General features: G+C 61.8%; 1 protein-coding gene across 1 annotated transcript; it reads right to left on the bottom strand.

The window, feature by feature from the left end:
- Window positions 1–8012: 8012 nt before the first annotated feature.
- RBP3 (retinol binding protein 3) lies at window positions 8013–16379 on the bottom strand. Its single transcript, XM_055324854.1, has 4 exons — window positions 13332–16379; window positions 11634–11824; window positions 9756–9898; window positions 8013–8413 (listed from the first exon to the last, which is right to left on the bottom strand). Exons 1-4 carry the CDS (start codon window positions 16377–16379, stop codon window positions 8013–8015), a joined length of 3783 nt encoding a protein of 1260 aa, XP_055180829.1.
- Window positions 16380–16988: the final 609 nt, after the last annotated feature.

Below are 16988 nucleotides of genomic sequence, written 5' to 3'. Positions count from 1 at the left end.
GATGGGCACCTTGGCCATCGTTTGAGGAAGCCCTTGGCGAGTGTGTGTTTAGACGGGAATAAAGTCATGAAATAAAGTGACACAGTTTGCTAAGCCGGGGCACCGGGCCTGCGAGGCACAGGGTGGAGGGCCTGCTCCTGTCACTGTCCTGCGTGCTCTGTGTGGGACTGGGTTGGGCACAGCATGGGCTTTGCAGGCAGGCAAACCTGGATTCAGATATTTCACATTAGCCCTCCCTTGCACACATTGCTTTGACCCTTTGAGCCCTGACTTTTTATGTGTAAATGGAGACAGTGACACCTGTGTCTTAGGGATGTCGTCAGGGTCGTGTGGGCAGGTGAGTGGAAAATAGCCAGCATGGCACCCGGCGCAGTGTGATCACCGAGTCACCAGGTTTATTACTGTCCCAATTAGTCAGTGCGGGGCCTCGGGCACAGAGCCCAGGCTGTGGCTGAGAAGGAGCTGGAGGGGGCATCTCAGAGCCCCCACCCCCACCTCTGCTCTCCACCTCCTGCATCACCTGGTCCGGGTGGCAGTGGGTCCCAGCCGGCCCACCCTATGCCCACCCCGCTGACTCCCGCACCCCTCATCCACCTCCACCCAGAGCCAGCCATTTATTCACTCAATTATTGACCTCACCGGGCATCCCTGCTGTGGCAGGCTCAGGGCCAGGCCCTGGGGGAGGCCCATGGTCCTGTTCAGACCTGTGGGGGTGCTAGGCTCGGGGGAGCAGGCTCACATCCACCTGGGGGGGGGGTGCTCCCGCAGGCCTCCAGGAGTAGGGGCAGGGGCGGATCATCAGAGTCCAGGTGGTGCTGGGAGGAGGGGACAGAGCTGCAGATGCCCCAGGAGGGACAGAGCTGCAGACACCCCGGGAGGGACAGAGCTGCAGGTGCCCTGGGAGGGGACAGAGCTGCAGAGGCTCTAGGAGGGGACAGAGCTGCAGATGCCCCGGGAGGGGACAGAGCTGCTGATCCTGCAAGGCCGTGTGAGAAAGGAGTGAAACAGGCCCTTTGAGGTGGAGTCGGAGGAAGGCCTCCAAGGACAGCTGTTTGGCCCAGAGCGCTGGAAGGCTCTGGAAGACTGGTTCCCAGAGGCACTTGAGGAATACTGTGCTGCAGGGCGGCAGTGGCAGCGGCGGGGGTGGGGGGTGGGGGGTGGGAAGCTGCAGGAGAGGAGAGGATGCCTGAGGAGCCTTTGCATCTGGAAGGAGGCAGCGTGTTCCCTGCAGGCACCCACACCTCTGCTCTCGCAGGGAGGTTTGCAGCCCCCACCCCCCCCACCCCCGAGGGAGACAGGAACGCTCTGTAGGATGGCCCCTGTCCCCACAGAAGGCAGGAAGCTGCGCAGGCCTCCTTCCCCTCCCGCCCCATGTTTGCAGCAGAAGCTACGCTCCGTGAAGTTAAGTGTCAAGATCACAGGTTCAGGAGAAGCAGTGCACGGATCAGTCCCAGGACCCCCCGACTCTGAGCTCCCCTCTTCTGGGCCTGCCGTGCATCTGCTCAGACGTTCTCTCGCGTGGCACCCTGGGTGGTTTAAAAGGTGGGACTTTAGGTCCAGGCATCGACCTCTTCTAAAATTTCACCTCGCACCCTGCATATGCCCCCACCTTTCCCACCACCTTTTCCTGGAACACTTTGCCACCAGCTGGCTCGCTATGCGAGTTACTGACTCATCTCTCTTACTGCGTCTCTCCCATTGCCGGGGAGTCAGCTCCAGGAGGGCCTTGGGCCGTTTGGTTCACTGCCGGGTCCCAGCAGGAAGAACAACGTAGGAACGTAGGAAGTGTTCGGCGCACGCATCGCAGTCTCACCCGAGTCAGCTGGGCAGCGTCGGCCTCCTCGGGCTCATCAGATTGGCCCGTATTTCTGAGACCGCCTTTAAAGGCACATGTGCACGATGCTCAGAATTAAATTCCAAATAGAAGGGGCTCTAGGGTTCTCGCGTGTCCTCTCACTTTACAGCGGTGAGCAGCGGGGTCCGCTGACGAGCTGAGCTGCGGAATCGTGCAGGGCAGTTGGCGGTGAGGTCGAGGACAGCCCCCTGACACATCAGCCTGAGCACCCTCCCTGCCCCCGCCGTGGCGTCCGCAAGCACTGGCCGTGGCCATGTGCAGAATCACTTCTAGCGGCGACCCCGGCGTCTTCAAGCAAAGGGAGATGTTTTGAAAAACATTAAAGTTAGCCGAATAAAAGTTATGAAGAAGTGTAACGGAATGGCTTCCCCCAATTCAGCTTTAGAAGACGGAGCTCGTTTTGATGAAAACGGATGGACGTGCCCGTCGCTCTGCAGCCATTTAAATTGACAAACTCCAAGAAGATGACTAATGGAGTGATGACATGAACGTGGCGGCTCCTGCTTGTCAGCAGCCCAGCTTCCCAAAGTCCCCTTGGTGGTCAAACCCTGTCTCATCCCTTCCCGAGTCGTCACTGTTAATCATGACTTTGCCCAGGCTCCCCCTGCCACCTTCCAGACCGGTTAGGAGTTGGCTGGTGATGTTGCCACAAAGCATCACATCAGCAGGTGAGGGTTTTCCTCTTTGATTCTGGGGTGAGAATGAGCACGTTCCTTAAACTCTTTATATCTAATTGAATCTGCTCTGCACCTCGATCCTGTGGTTCTAGTGAGATACAGTCTGTCATTTTCAAATAGCCCCTGTCTTGGAAGCTCACAGAAAGTTCCCCAATCTCCCCTCCCCCCCAAGGACATAGACTCCCTGAGCATCCCGCAGCCCCCATGCTGAACTGTTGGTTTCAGTCTCCTCCGCCTCTTCCAGGATCTCGGGCCTCGGCGCTTTTCTGGCCTCGTCGTCATTACGCACGTCCCGCAGAAACCACGGAGTCAGTGAACAGAAACGCTTGGCTAATTTCTTGCAGTAGGCGAGGGAAAATATCCCCTAGGGGCTGGGAAAAGCAATGTGTATCTTAATCTCCCAAGCAGCAGCCCTTCAGACAAGTTGTATGAGTCCCCAAAAATGTGCAAATGAGACTAAAATAAGACATCCCGGATTCAGGTCCATTTTGGGTCTCAATTTTAACCAAAGGCTGCTTTCATTTGGAGGCTGGAATCCTAGATTTCAACTTCTGGCCAGTTCTTGAATCTTAGACCTTCAAGACCGGGTATCCTACTCAAGTGACCCTATAGTTAGATTAGTGAACCCCAGTGGAGTTCACCGGGCTTCAGGGAGGGGAGGACAGAGGACAGAGGGTGGGCCTGGCACCCGGAGCTCCTGTGTCCTGGGTGAAGGCAGGCCCGTCAGTGCCAGGTTGAGCGCAGGCCCCCAGAGGAGCTAGAAACCAGGGCCCTGTGCGAAATTCGTGATTCCCTTGGTCTTTGAAAGCTCTTGGCCAGAACAGCAGGGACTTCAGGGAACACACAGGCAGCGACGGGGCTGGGGACAGCGGAGTGAGCGCCCGAGACCCCCAGCCCTGTCGTGCATCCAGACTTGGAGAGGCCAGGTGCTGGGCCTGGGCACTGGCCTCCCACAAGCTGCCCTGTCCTGGGCACAGCAGGAGAACCCCCCCACCCCCCCCACCCCCGCGGGAAGGTGGGTCCCGCTCCTTGGAGGAGCACCTTGCTGGGTCGTCCCTTTCCTGTGAGGTGCTGGTGCCCCCTGCGGGCAGCAGGCCTCCCCTACACGCCACATCTCTCCGACCCGGGTTTGCATTCCCCGTGAACTGCATAACTTAGTTTTTCTCTTGTGTTTGCAGTGGAAGTCATGAGAGAGGACTAAAACCTATATAGTAAGAGGTGAATCCCATAGGAGATAGGTTTTATTTATTTTATTTTTTAAATATTTATTTATTCATGAGAGACCCAGAGAGAGAGAGAGGCAGAGACACAGGCAGAGGGAGAAGCAGGCTCCATGCAGGGAGCCCGACGTGGTACTCGATTCCGGGACTCCGGGGTCACGCCCTGGGCTGAAGGCGGCGCTAAATTGCTGAGCCACCGGGGTGGGCTGCCCTGTTTTATTTTATTTTTTTAAATAAATTATCCTCCAATGTGTTTTGATTTGTGTCACGTCCTAGGAGAGAATTTTCAGGAACCAGGTTTTTTTTTTTTTTTTTTTTTTTTTTAGGAACCAGTTTTGCTCCAGGGTTGGGGAGGCAGTGCATTCTGGGAGGAAGGTTGGGGTTCCTTAACCCTAACATCTTCTTCCCCTGCCGGCTAGTGTTTTCCTGGGGCAGGAGACAGGAAGCCGGTGGCCTCCCGGACCAGTGCTATTCTAAGCTGCTCGGATTAGCGAGCTATTTTCACAGCCCCCGCAGGAGGGAAGGAGGGGCCAGGTGGCCGCTAATCCTATAGGACCCAGGAGGAGAGAGGCAGGCGCCCTCCAGTGGGGATCTCCGAGGCAGGCTTCTTGGCCCACAAGTGTGATTTGGGTTGCATCCTTTTTTTTCTGAGCCCATCCTCTCATTGCCTTCAAGCTGTGCGGATAATCCAGGCCCTGAGGACATGTGGCCTGGCCCTCGGCTGTGTGTTGGCTGCAGACAGACGCAGAGATGCAGCAAGCAGGAGGGGAAGATAGGAGAAGGGCTGGGTCCTCCCCTCTGATGCCCAGTGTGGTCCCTGGCCCCTGCTGGACTGCTTCGGCCACCTGTCCAGCACGCAGCCTGATGGTGGAGGGTCAGCCTGTCTGAGGGCTGGGGTTACCTTGGGATATGGGAAGGATGTTGGGTGCCCTGTGGGGGCTGGTTCTCAAGCAGGGGGAGACCTGAGAAGGTTGCATGGCAGACAAGTGGCCCTGACTACAGGGTAGGCCCCCGAAGCAGGGTGGGAGGCTGTGGTGGGGATTAAGGAACCAAGCCAGGCCCCCAAAGAAGGGAGGGGGAGTGGCCGGTGGGCCCAGAGCGGAGTGCTGTTAGCGCAGACAAGTCCTCTTGGACGCGGGGTAGGGATGGACAGCGGGAGCCTGAGCTAGCTCTCAGATGTCTGCTCTGATCTCAGAGGGAGGTATGGCTGCGTACAAGACGGGCTCTCCGGATAGGAGCAGGCCCGGCCGGGCCCAGTGGGAGAGGTGGAGGTGATGAGCCCCTCCTGGAACATCACGGGTTCAAGGGCCCTATGCTTTTGGAACAGAGGCTGCTGGGCAGCTGTGGGGCACCCGACTCTGCCCCCGAAGGGACGCCTGCTGGGATCTTGTCTTCCTCGCCCCCCGCCCCCGCCGTCTTCTGTCTTGCAGGTAACAGTGCAAGAAAACTGGCTCAGGAGCACTGACCCTTTCTTTTTGGTCTACTTCTCCCACTTCAGCCCTCTTCCCAGACCAGGCCCAGGGCCTCTTCATGATACGGTACAAACAGCAGGGTCTTTGGAGGCAGGTAGATGTGGGTTCAAAGTTCACCCGTGCCCTAACCCAGCTGTACTAGGCAGTGATGTTAAAAAAAAAAGTTTGTTGTAAAAAAATGTAGTATGTGGTTGAGGGAAGCAGGAAAGGACGTCTTGAGAGGAGCCTGGCGTGCACAGCATTGGGTCGGCAGGCTGGGGGCTCAGGCTGGACCGTGGGCAGGGAAAGGGAGCCGCGGCGGGACCTCAGCCATGGTGGCAAGGCCTCTGGAGGGTGTTGCAGCTGCTGCTGAGTGGGGCGGCTACGCTGCACTCATGCTGGGCATCCGGCCCTTCCTGCTGCCCAGCTCTCACTTGCTTAAACATGTGAAATGTTTTGCACATTGGCCCGGGAGGACCTCGTGCCCATGCCCTGCTGCTGTGGAGCTGGGAACGTGACCTTCCGAGCGTCCAGCCGGATGGTGGACAAATGGAATCAGATGACGTGGGCCGGGCGCCGGATTAGCTCGTCTAGTCTAAGGAGTAAATGGCCTGGCCTTCCCCCCGGGACAGGTTCAAGCCCGAGCCTGGGCTCCCGGACACCTCCCTGCTCTTGGTGAGTCTGTTTCCCATGGTTTCATGCGGTCAGTGACTCCCTGAACATTCACAGGGGGAAACACGTGTTGGGTGACCTGGAGGAGGACAAGCGTCCACTGTGCTAACTCTGGGACCTCCTGTGAATTACTGAGCTTAACTGTCAGCTGCCTCCCGTGGAGACAGCAAGACCCACTGAAGGCTGTGCCATCTGCAGACCCCACAGTCCCTGGCCTGACACCTTCAACAAAATACAGTCAAATGTCAGTCGTGCAAATCAAGGGAACCCGGATGCTATTGAAGGAGAACCCACGGGGAAAACAAGCAATCACTAGTGGTCACGGAGGTACGGTTAGGGACTCAGAACTTGATCTGATTTACTCCATTTTTGGAATAATGACGGCCGCATTTGAAAATTATGATACAAGCTTATTATAAGGACTTAAGAAACAGAGAAAGGTATAAAGAAAGTTAAAATATCAGCCCTAAAAAATAAAAAATAAATAAAATAAAAGATCAGCCCTGATTGTACCACCAAGAGGAACCATTGTTTGATTTAGACGCTCAGGTAACTGAGTGTGGGGAGGGGCGGGGAGGAGGAGGGAGCACAGAGAACCCCTAGACTGTGTGCCCGCATGGTGCCCCACCTTTGCCTGGATGTTAGGTCCAGTCGGGAAAGGTGGGATCCCAGCATCCCGGGTATGCAGCCTGCCGCTCAAGTCCTCTCGTGCACTCAGTCTCAAATGCAGCAGAAGGGAAGGGGCCGGGGTGCCGGTCGTTGTCCCGTTGAGACGGGGCTGGTTCAAGGTTTTCCAGGTGGTGAATCCCTCACTATCCGTGGCGACCCAGGGTCTGCTCGGACCCACAACTCTGTGGGACCCGGGGAGGTGGCTGGTGACGAGAGGGTTGGTGGTGAGGTTAGCTTGGGGTTCCGGGGGGAAGTGGGCGGTGGCAGCTACAGCCTGGACTCGGGCGGCGTGGCCTGGTGTCCTCACCGATACATCCTGGAGCTCGGCTCTCAGAGCCCTGATGGGGGCTGGGGGTGTCCCCACTGCGCATCCCCCCATGACCTTGGGGGGTCCCGGGTATCTCTCACTTCTGGGTCGCTGCTGATTTCCAGCAGAGGAAGGTGGCTGGGTGCCCAGGGCCAGCCGGGGGCCTCATTCCTCCAGGTGGCCCTCGAGCCCTCATCTCCTCTTGGGGCCTGCTTGGTTCTGGAGGAGGAGGTCTTGGGCTCTGCAGGCTTCTCAGTCGGCTGGGAGCATCTGGTGGCCAGGGCAGCCACGGGCGCACTGGTCAGGAAGGGCAGGCGCCCAGGTCCGCGCTCCCCCTAGCCTGCTGTGCTGGGTCCCAGGGCCGCGTGGTGCCAGAGCTCGCTTTTGGGTGAGAACAAGACCATGGAGGAACCCGGGAAGGGAAGACAGACTTGCTGTACAGAGCTGGACCGGGAGGGTTCTGGGTGAGATGAGGCCTGTCTTCGGGTGTCTAACGGCTGCCGCCTGGAGGTGCTGTGCTAAGTGGCCGGCACCCGGGATGAGGGCGAGCGCGGAGCAGGGCGGCTACCGCCCCTGGGAAGCATGATGGGGCCAGAAAGGCTCCCAGGGCAGGAAGCGGAGGAGGCGTGGCGGCGGGGGGGCTCCCTGGCCTCTGGGCCGCATGGTCCACGCGGACCCAGCAGCTGCAGGTGCCTGTGAGCGGGCGTGTGCGGGCGAGGGGGGCGCGCGGCACGTGCAGCCCACACGGCACATACCAAGGCTCCTGCAAAAGCATCTCATTCCTGGTGACTTTAATGTGGCTGCAGTGATGCTACTGTGCAGAGAGGAGCTGAAAGGAATCACACGATCACAATAAATTTCGCCCGTTTCTTTTTACTACCAGGAGATGTGAAGTGTGGCGCGTGTGCCAGGGTGTGCGGCTCATGGTGCAATGCGGTGGCTGGAGCTGCCGGGGCCCGGGCTTGGCAGCTAAGAAGCAGGGGTGGGGGCTCGACTTCGCCGCCCCGAGAGCTCCCGTGGAGGGGGTGCTTCCGTGGGGTGCGCTCCCCATCCCCGGTGCTCAGGGACATTGGCGGTGGCTGAGGGACCTTGGGTGGACCCAGGCGTGCCTTCTGCCCCCCGCCTGGCGGAGCCCAGCAGGCCCCTGAGCTGCACCTGGCCTCAGGCAGGAGCCCGGGCCAGGGCCGCCGCCCGCCTGGTGTGTCGCCGGGAGGTCCCGGGCGCCCTGGGGCTCCGCCGGGCTCTGCGCGCGGGGCGCTGCAGTGCCTTCTTGGCCCTGGCGAGCGCTGCGTCGGCAGGCACGGCCACGTCGGGCACGACGCCCACCCCCTCCCAGGAGCCGCCGTCCGCGGCCCCCACCGAGCGGGCCGTGGGGATGGTGATGTACAGGTGGGTGTCGTCCACGTGGTAGGTCTGCGGTGGCTGGCAGCCCCCGCTGGTCACCTCCCCGACGACCAGCGCCCGGCCCAGTCTCTTCATGATGTAGGTGAACTCCTCGGCAGCGCCGGCCGTCAGCGCACTCGTCAGAATGGCCACGCTCTTCTTGGAGCCATAGCGCTCACCTGCAAGACACAGGGCCCTTCAAGCCGGCTGGCAGTCCCCGGGGCCCCCGCGTCCCTGTGCTGCCCGGACCCGCGCAGAGGAGGGCCTGCGGCTCCGTCCTGTGGCCCCGCATCTGCAGGCAGCTGCCCCCCCAAGCCCCTGGCCCATGGCCATGAAACGAGGACATGGATGCGAGCCCGGGGAGGGTACGTGCTTCCTCCACGGGGGATGAGAGTGCCTGCCCTGGCAGTGCACGTTGCACAAATGCGGCACGAGCTGGAGCCGGGGCCACAGAGGTCGCCCGAGGTGTTCTCGCCATTGTGTCAAACAAGTGAAAAGAAACAGAGGAGATGAACCCTAATAAAGTTCTATGTAACTCAATATATCCAAAAAAAAAGTCTATCTGAAAAATATAATCAATAAAATCTTTGAGATATTTTATATCTTTACTTTTCTGTGGAAAAGTCTTCAAAGTCTGGTGTGCACGTTCCACGTGTCACATCTCTGTTTGCAGGAGCCGTGTCTCAGCACTCAGTGGCCATGCGCAACTCGCAAGGTAGACCTCGCCGTCCTACGGCCCTGTGGTCCGCAGGCTTGGGTCTGTTTGTAACTCTGGGTTTTGAGTGTGTGTTTGAATTTACAATTCACCTGGTCCTGATTTTTATTTGCATTTTGTGATAGTTCTGAACGAATGTCTTGGAAGCTCCCCTCCGATCCTCACACAGGAGGGACGCGCACAAGTGATTATCTGGTCACACCACCCCCCGCTGTTGGTCCCCCGGCCCTAGTCTGATGCAAGTGTGGGTTCCTTGGCTCATCGGGCAGGGCAAGGGCGTCGGAGAGAGCCTGTCACCCACATTGGGCCGTGAGAGTGCGGGGTTGCCCCTCTGGCTGCCCCTCTGGCTGCCGCCCTGGCCCACGGCACATGCCATCAGGGCCCGAACTTCCTTGCTGCGGTGACCTCAGGCAGGATGCGCGTTAGAAGCCCTGTGGGGTGTGCGATGGGCGGGGGTCCTTCTGGTTCTGCATTTGCCCCCTAAGCTGAGGGTTGCAGGGTGAGAATGGAGGGCACTTTGATTTTAGACAAACCAGTGTTCAAATTCTGGCTCCTTCACGTATCTGTCGGGCGATGTTAGCTAAGATCCTCAACCTAATTAAGACTCCCTTTTCTCTAGAAAATAAGCGTAACGGTAGCACTTTGCAGGGATTTAGGATCGTATGCAAAGTGCACAGCGTCGGACAGGCGCTTGATGTTCCACTTACCAGATTTTTCCCTGCACCCAAGCTATCGTTCGTTCCTCTTCCCGGTTTTCCAGAAGCTTCTAGAATGAGAACAGGAAAGGGGAAGGCTTCTGCACATACCTGTGAGCCGGGAGTGGGTCCAGAGCTCACTGACGGAGTCATTGGGCCGGCTGTAGATCTTGTCCAGCAGAACTGGGGGCCCTTCATCGAAGAAGTAGGAGCATAGGGCAGAGATGGAGGAGGTGGGGCCGCCGATGTTGAATCTGCGGGGAGAGAAGTGGGACCACTGGGGGCGGGGGCTGACGGGGCGGCCCAGCGTTCCCCCCGGGAGCCTGGAGCTTTGCCCGCAGTGCCCCGTCCTAATGCCCCGTCGCCCTCCCGCAGGTTCCCTTGTTGGCATTTCCCAGAGTTCAAGTCTCCTTGTGGTCAAGTTTGTGTAGAAAATGTTGAGGGTCATACATGCCCCCCCCTTTTTAAAGATTTTTATTTATTTATTCATGATAGACAGAGAGAGAGAGAGAGAGAGGCAGAGACACAGGCAGAGGGAGCAGCAGGCTCCATGCAGGGAGCCCAATGCGGGACTCGATTCCGTGACCCCAGGATCACGCCCTGGGCTGAAGGCGGCGCTAACCGCTGAGCCACCCAGGCATCCCCAATACCTGCCCCTTCTGATCGCGGTTAATACATTATGCAATGCCCACTGTATGCATTACACTGGGGGCTCTGACCGGCCCTGCGGTCCCGACACTGGCGATGGATTTCCCTCGCCTACGACCATGGCTGCTGTCCTGCCCCCTGCCGTCTTCCCCAGCTGCATTCTCCATGATCCCACAAACCACTGGGCATGTTCCCCGGGGCAACCTCCTGGGGTGTTCATTGTCCTAGAGCCTCAGGCCTGGGGAACCACATTGGGCAGGAGCAGAGGGCAGGGGACAGCCCCGCTTGGGGGACGCTGTGCCCGTCTCATCTGGGAACAAGAAGCGGGCTGGTGATATGTTAGGAGTGTCTTCTGGTTGGTGGCCCAGGGTGGCCCCGCAGGGTGTAGGGCCTGCGGCCTCAGCCTCTGAACCCCCAAACCTCAGGTTGGAAGGGTTTTTTAAGCAAAGCCCACCTGAAGGCTGGGCCACTTCCTCTTTTACCAGGACGGCCACACAGTCAACAGAAGGGCACTGAGCATGAGCATCGTCGGCACGTCCAGTAAAAGTGTTTGAAGGATAAAGCCTTCAGGGGTTCCTGCAGGAGCCCACAAACACGGGCCCTGGACACGCACATGGCCACGTGGACACGCGCGCACACACACATGCAGAGCACCCCGAGGTCCCTCTTCAGGGAGAACAAGCCTCTGAGATCTGGGGCCCCTGGTCCCGACAAGAACCGTGGCTCAGCAGCCTCGCTCCTGCAGCTGGGTTGGGGTTCCACCCCGTGCCCTGGCGGGTGCCCCAGGAGCATCACGGAGGCCTGGGCCTGGTCCCCACGGGGCGGACGTGGTGGGGAACCTGCTTCCACTCCCTCTAGGAGGAAGCATCCCTCTAACAGTCATTTTGTGACGCAAAGAATTCTCTTTGCAACAATTGTGGCTGATTTGGAGATTGTGCCCGGGACTCGGGCTTTGTGCTTCTCCTGACCCAGACGGTCCCGGCCTGATTTTGTGTGATGTGAGGGGCACAACTGGATGTGGTAGCCTGGCTGTCCCAGCCACGGTGGGTCATCGGAATCACCTGGATGAGGCCTCAAGGGCACAGGTGACTAGGTGCCCTCCCTCCCCCGGCTCTGGGTTCAGTGGGTGGTGTGGGGGCCCAGGCTCTGCTCTCGAGGTCTCCCCTTCCCCATCGCTCTCCTGGGTCCTCTGTCTAGGCAAGTCTGGGAGCCAATAAGTAGCCCAGTGATGGAGGTAACCCTGCGATCATCAGAGGAGCTTGGGAAGCCCCCCTGCAGGGACTCCCTCCTCCGGCGAAGCCAGACCCCAGGCCCAGACACCTCCGTCCCCCCGACTCTGACCTCATGTCGATAATCATGGCATCCGTGTGCACGATCTTCTTCCAAACGTGCTCCACCAGCAGCTCTGACACCTGGGTGAGCAGCTCGCAGTCCCCAAACATGTCGAACCTCAGGTAGCCGATGTTGTCCTCAAACACGTTAGTGTGAAAGGAGAACTTGATGAGGTCCTCGAAGACTTCAGGGGAGGGAATCTGCAAGAGCAGGGCAGGGGCTGCGGGGCTTTGCTAACCCTGGGCGCAGGTTCACCCCGCGTCCTCTACCTGAGAGACGCTGGGGAGCGAGGCCCGGCAGGGGCCCGGGCGGGCAGGCAGCTTCTGGGAGGTCACCTGGGATGTGGCTCGAGGTTGGTAGGCTGCGGCTGGCGGGCCCCCCGCAGAGGGTGCCCACCCGCGAGGCCCAGGTGCAGCCTCCACTCTGACCCCCACCCCACCCACACCCCCGGCAGGTGCTTCCTGGTGTCTCTGGGTTCGTCATCCTCTCCTCCCGGGGCAGCGGGGCCCCTGGGTCTTCCGCAGGGCTTCGGCCGCGAGCTGCGCACCTGCAGCCCCAAGCATCTCCGCAGGGCATCCCCTCAGTGAGGAGACCAGAGAGACCGGGTCCCTTCCCAGGGTCGTACAGCCAGGAAGTGGCGGCGCCAGAAGCCAAATCCGCAGATGACTCCCGGGCGTGGGCCTGACCACACGGGGAGGGAACGAAGCCTGGCTCGGAAGCCGGGCCCTGTGAGCCTGGCGTGGTGCTGGCACGAACGGGGCTCCGCATGCCCGGGGTCTCCTACTGGCTGCGCCAGACGGGGGCGGACATGGGCTCTGCGGGCGGTGTGCGGGGAGCCCGGCCTCCAGGGCCTGCCGCCCACACCCCGGGTCTCTCTGTGTCAGGGTCCATGTCCCCATGAGGCCAGCAGCTGTTTGGTCCCATCCGCGGGTGGCGGCTCTGGGTCCTTCCCCACGCGTTAGGGCCCCACGGGCTCCGTGGGGGCAGCGGCCTCCGTAATGCAGCCGCCTGCCTGCTCCCCTCCTGCCCTAACCCTCTCCCTGCTCCCTCTCTCCCCTACTGGGGAGGCCACAGCTCCCTCAGCCCCCCAGCGTGAACTGCCTGCACCCAGACCTGCCCTGCCGCTCCTGCTCCTGACGGGGCGGTGACCTGCTAGACGGCAGACTGCGCGCCGAGATGCCCTGGATGCTGCTTTTCGATGAAGCTCGGGGCTTGTACCTGGTGGGGTGCTCAGGGCACCCTCAGCTTGTCTGGCCACTGGTCTGGGTGCTCCGGGTGGTCAACCTCCCAGCCGCAAACCCCTCAACCTCGGTTTACCCTCTCAGTGCCCCCCGAGGGCTCTGCTGCTTCAAACGCGTGGCCCTCAGCACATCACTCAGCTTCCCGCCCAGCTGGGCCTTGCTCAGACAGTGCCCACGGGGCCCCAGACGCGGAGGGCCTGGAACTACTCACGCTGCGGGGCTCTGGGGGCTGTGCCCTCGTGCCCCTGGGCATGTCCGAGTCGGGCTCCACGCCCGCGAGGCCACCCCTGGGGCGGGTGGGGGCTGGCAGGAACGCAAGCTGGGGTGGGAACACAAGGCCGTGGTGACAGTCTGACAGGAGGGAAAGATGCAGCAGGGAGAACTGGGACCCCGCACAGGTCCTGCACTGTGCTCAGGGCCCTGCCCGCGCGGACTAGGCCAGCCACCCCGGGACCGCGTGTCTCACCTGCATGGGCACGATCCCGGGGATGCGGTCCTTGGCATCCTCGGGGATGTGGGCCGTCTTCAGGTGCGGGTCTCCTGACAGCATCTGCAGGTCGGCCGCCAGCATCTCCGCCAGCGCGCCCTCGGAGGTCACCCGGGAGTAGCGGCTCTGCAGGCGGCTCAGCTTAGCTGCCACCTTGGCCCCCAGCTCCGGGGAGGCGTAGTTGTCGGCCACCAGCTTGCCCGTGGTCTGCAGCACGGTGGGCACCTTGGCTCGCAGGGCCACTATGTCCCGGGCGGTGGACAGGGCCTCGCTCATGGGCACGGCGATGTCGGGCTCCACCCCGGCCAGGTCCCAGGCCTCGCCCGTGCTGGCGCTCAGGGCCATCTGCGTGGGCATGGAGGCGTACAGGGGGCTGCTGCCCACCTGGTAGATGCCCACCGAGAGCGCCCCCCCAGCTGTGGGCTCCCCGATGACCGTGGCCCGCTGCAGGTCCTGCATGGTGTGGGCAAAAGCCTCGGCCGCCGACCCGCTGATGTGGCTCATGAGGATGTAGACGTCCTTGTGGGGGCCGTAGCGTCGACCCGCCACCTGCGGCAGGGTCCATACCTCCGTGACCCTAGAGGTGGCCCGGTCGAAGACGGAGTAGAGATGCTGGCGGGGCTCCGCCTCGAAGAAGTAGGAACAGAGCAGCGGCACCGCTGTGGAGTAGCTCCCGGGGTTGAAGCGCAGGTCGACGACCAGTGCAGCCGTGTCCACCAGTCCCTGCCACACCAGCTGCACCAGCTGCGGCCCGATGGCCTTGACCGTCTCCAGCTCTGCCATGGCGTCGAAGCGCAGGTAGCCCAGCCGTCCAGGCAGCACCTCGGTTTTGAACAGGGCTTCAATGAGGTAGGACACCTCCTCCGGGGAGGGCACGACGGGGGGTGGGGGGGGCGCCTCCTCAGCCACCATCTCCCCGGGGCTGTGGAACACGAGCAGGCGGTGGTCCCCCGACATCTCCTGCAGGTCGGCTGTAAGCTGCGAGGCCAGGGACTCCAGGTCCACTGCCGTGCGGTAGGCCCCCCGCGCCAGCTTGGCCCGCAGCAGGGCGCTGGTCTGTCCAACCACCTCGGGCCGTGCGTAGTGAGCCTCCACCAGGTGCCCCGTGCCCTCCACCAAGGCCTCCAGGCTGCGGTGGAACTCCAGCACCTCCTGGGCCCTATCCAGGGCCTCCTCCGCCAGCACGATGGCGTCGGGCACCACACCGCCCCCCAGCCAGCACTCCCCGTGGTTGTCGATGAAGGTGAGCACGGGCACGGTGAGCACCAGGTCGCCCTCCGGCGTCTCCAGCAGCGGCACCGTGCGCGTGTGCAGCAGGCTGCCCGCCGTGATCTCGCCCACCAGTGTGGCCCAGCCCAGCGACTGCAGGAGGAAGGCCAGCTCCTCGGCGGCCGTGGCCGTGCGGTGGCTGGTGAGCAGATACACCCCGCGCTGGGTGGGGTAGCGCCGGCCCGGCAGCTCCACGCGGCTGAAGTGCTCCTGCGTGACATTGGTGCGCCGGTCGTAGGTGGTGAAGAGGCGAACGGCGCCACCGTCGGGGCCCTGGAAGTAGGAGAGGAGCAGGGGCACGGCCGAGGACGGCCCCCCGGGGTTCTGGCGCAGGTCCACGATGAGGTGCTCTGTGTCCTGCAGCGGCTCCCACACCTGGCGCGCCACGTATGGGCTCAGCACCTCCAGCACCGGGGCAGCCGCGAAGCTGTCAAAGCGGAGGTAGCCCACATTGCCCGGCAGCACAGACGTTTGGAACATGGAGTCCACCAGGGCCCGGCGGCCAGCCTCATCGTCCGGCACTGTGGGCACCGCCTCCGGCGGGTCGTCGTCCCCTGCCTCGGGCCCCAAAGGGCCCTCCCTGGGCCTCACGGCCCGCACCAGGAGCCTGGGGTCCTCAGACACGGTCTGCAGACCAGCATTGAGCTTGGTGACCAGGTCCTCCCTGGAGACCACGGCGGAGAAGTCCATGCTGGCCAGGTGGTGCAGCAGGGCAGGCACGCGGTCCACCAGCGTGTAGTAGGCCTGCAGGGCCTCCTGCAGGCGCCGCACCACGCCGGGCAGGGCGCGGCGCAGGGTCAGGATGGCCAGGGCTTTCTCCAGGGCCTGCTCAGCCGGCGTCCCCACACAGGGCAGTACCCCGCTGCCCTCCCACGTCTGGCTGCCCCCTCCCAGGGGCCCCAGGGACCTGGACACGGGCACGGTGAGGAAGAAGTCGGACTGGCCTATCCTCAGCTTCTGGAGGTCCAGGGCCCCCCCGACAGTCCTCTCTCCCACCACGATGGCCCGGCGCATCTGCTTGAGGATGTAAGTGACGTCCTCCGCCACGCCGCCCGTGTGGCCGCTGGTGAGGACCACCACGTCCTTGTCAGCGCTGTACCTTTCCCCCAGGACCTGGGGCAGGGTCCAGATCTCAGTGGTGGTGTTGGAGGGGCGGTCGTAGATGGTATCCACGTGCAGAACCGTGTTCCCTGGGTGCAGGTAGGAGACGACGTAGGGGATGCCAGAAATGTGGCCACCCGTGCAGTGCCGGAGGTCCAGCACCAGGGCAGAGGTGCCCATGAGCTTCCTCCAGACGCTGGCCACCAGGAAGCTGCCCAGCTTGTCCACCACCTCCCGGCCGGGGATGTCGTCCACGCGCAGGTAGCCCACGTTGCCCTCCAGCACCTCGTGGCGGATGCCCTTTTGCAGGCGGGCAAGCAGTTCCTCCCGGGTGAGGTTGGTGAGGGCTGGGACTTGCCGGGGAGCCTCGAGGGTGCTGGGCTCGTACGAGATGACCAGGCGAGGGTCATTCAGGGAGCTCTGCACCCCAGTGGTCAGCACGTGGGCCAGAGTCTGGGGGTCCGAGACGGCTAGGATCTCACGGCTCTTGATGGCCTGCTCGATGGCTTCCTGCATCCCCATCAGGTTCTCTGGGAAGCAGTAGTTGTCCAGGAGGACCTTGGCCATGTCCAGCACCAGGCCGGGCTGGAACAAGTGTGTGGGGCCAGCCAGGCCGCAGAGCAGCGTGCACAAGATCAGGGCCCATTCCCTCGTCATGGAGGAGACGTCTCCTCGTCTCCACAAGGAGAGCTGGCTCCTGCACGGGTGCTCCCTTGACTGTGCGCAAGGCCACAGCACTGCCCGTGTGGCCGCCTTCCTCCCTCGTCCTTCTCAGCGGGTGGACAGAAGGTCTGGGGCTCAACGCGGGAGTTGGGGTGCGGCTTGCAGCTCCAGTAAGCCTTTAATCTCGTCTAATTCAAGCGCGTCAGCCCCGGGGACTAGGGAGCAGGGGCCACGGCGGTTTGACCCAGAAGGCGTGTGGATCTCACCGAGCTGTGCCACCTCGGTGTGTGGCCACCTGGAAAACTGCTGTGGACTCGGAGTTTCCGCCCCATGCCAGGCACTGGGCTCCGCGCTTCACAGGGTGACAGTGTGCACCAGAGCCTTGCAGACAGAGCTGCTGACCTGCCGCAAATAGCGTTTTCCCCACCGCGCGGGGTGAGCCACATCCCTGGAAGGAGCTAGAACTCTCTGGGGGCCTGGCTCTGTGACCCTCGGCTCCGTGACCTTAGGGACGCGTCCCACTATTGCGTAGATTGCTGGGAAGTTCTCCGTGGTGGATGATCTCTGCCGAGTAGCTGGGGGAGGAGAGCTCAGGAGCTAGCG

The sequence above is a fragment of the Nyctereutes procyonoides genome, unplaced genomic scaffold (genome assembly GCF_905146905.1).
Source record: "Nyctereutes procyonoides isolate TBG_1078 unplaced genomic scaffold, NYPRO_anot_genome, whole genome shotgun sequence".
Classification (NCBI taxonomy): domain Eukaryota; kingdom Metazoa; phylum Chordata; class Mammalia; order Carnivora; family Canidae; genus Nyctereutes; species Nyctereutes procyonoides.
The sequence above is the reverse complement of the archived record's forward strand: the minus strand, read 5'-3'. Positions and strand labels throughout refer to the sequence as shown.

What these genes read in the sequence shown, in the direction of transcription:
- RBP3 (XM_055324854.1), bottom strand. Translation starts at nt 16,379, where the DNA reads ATGACGAGGGAATGGGCCCTGATCTTGTGCACGCTGCTCTGCGGCCTG. An exon ending in CCGGGATCGTGCCCATGCAG is followed by an intron (nt 11,825 to 13,331) that starts GTGAGACACGCG and finishes CTGCTCTTGCAG; the next exon opens with ATTCCCTCCCCTGAAGTCTT. An exon ending in GACCCACTCCCGGCTCACAG is followed by an intron (nt 8,414 to 9,755) that starts GTATGTGCAGAA and finishes TGTGTCTTGCAG; the next exon opens with GTGAGCGCTATGGCTCCAAG.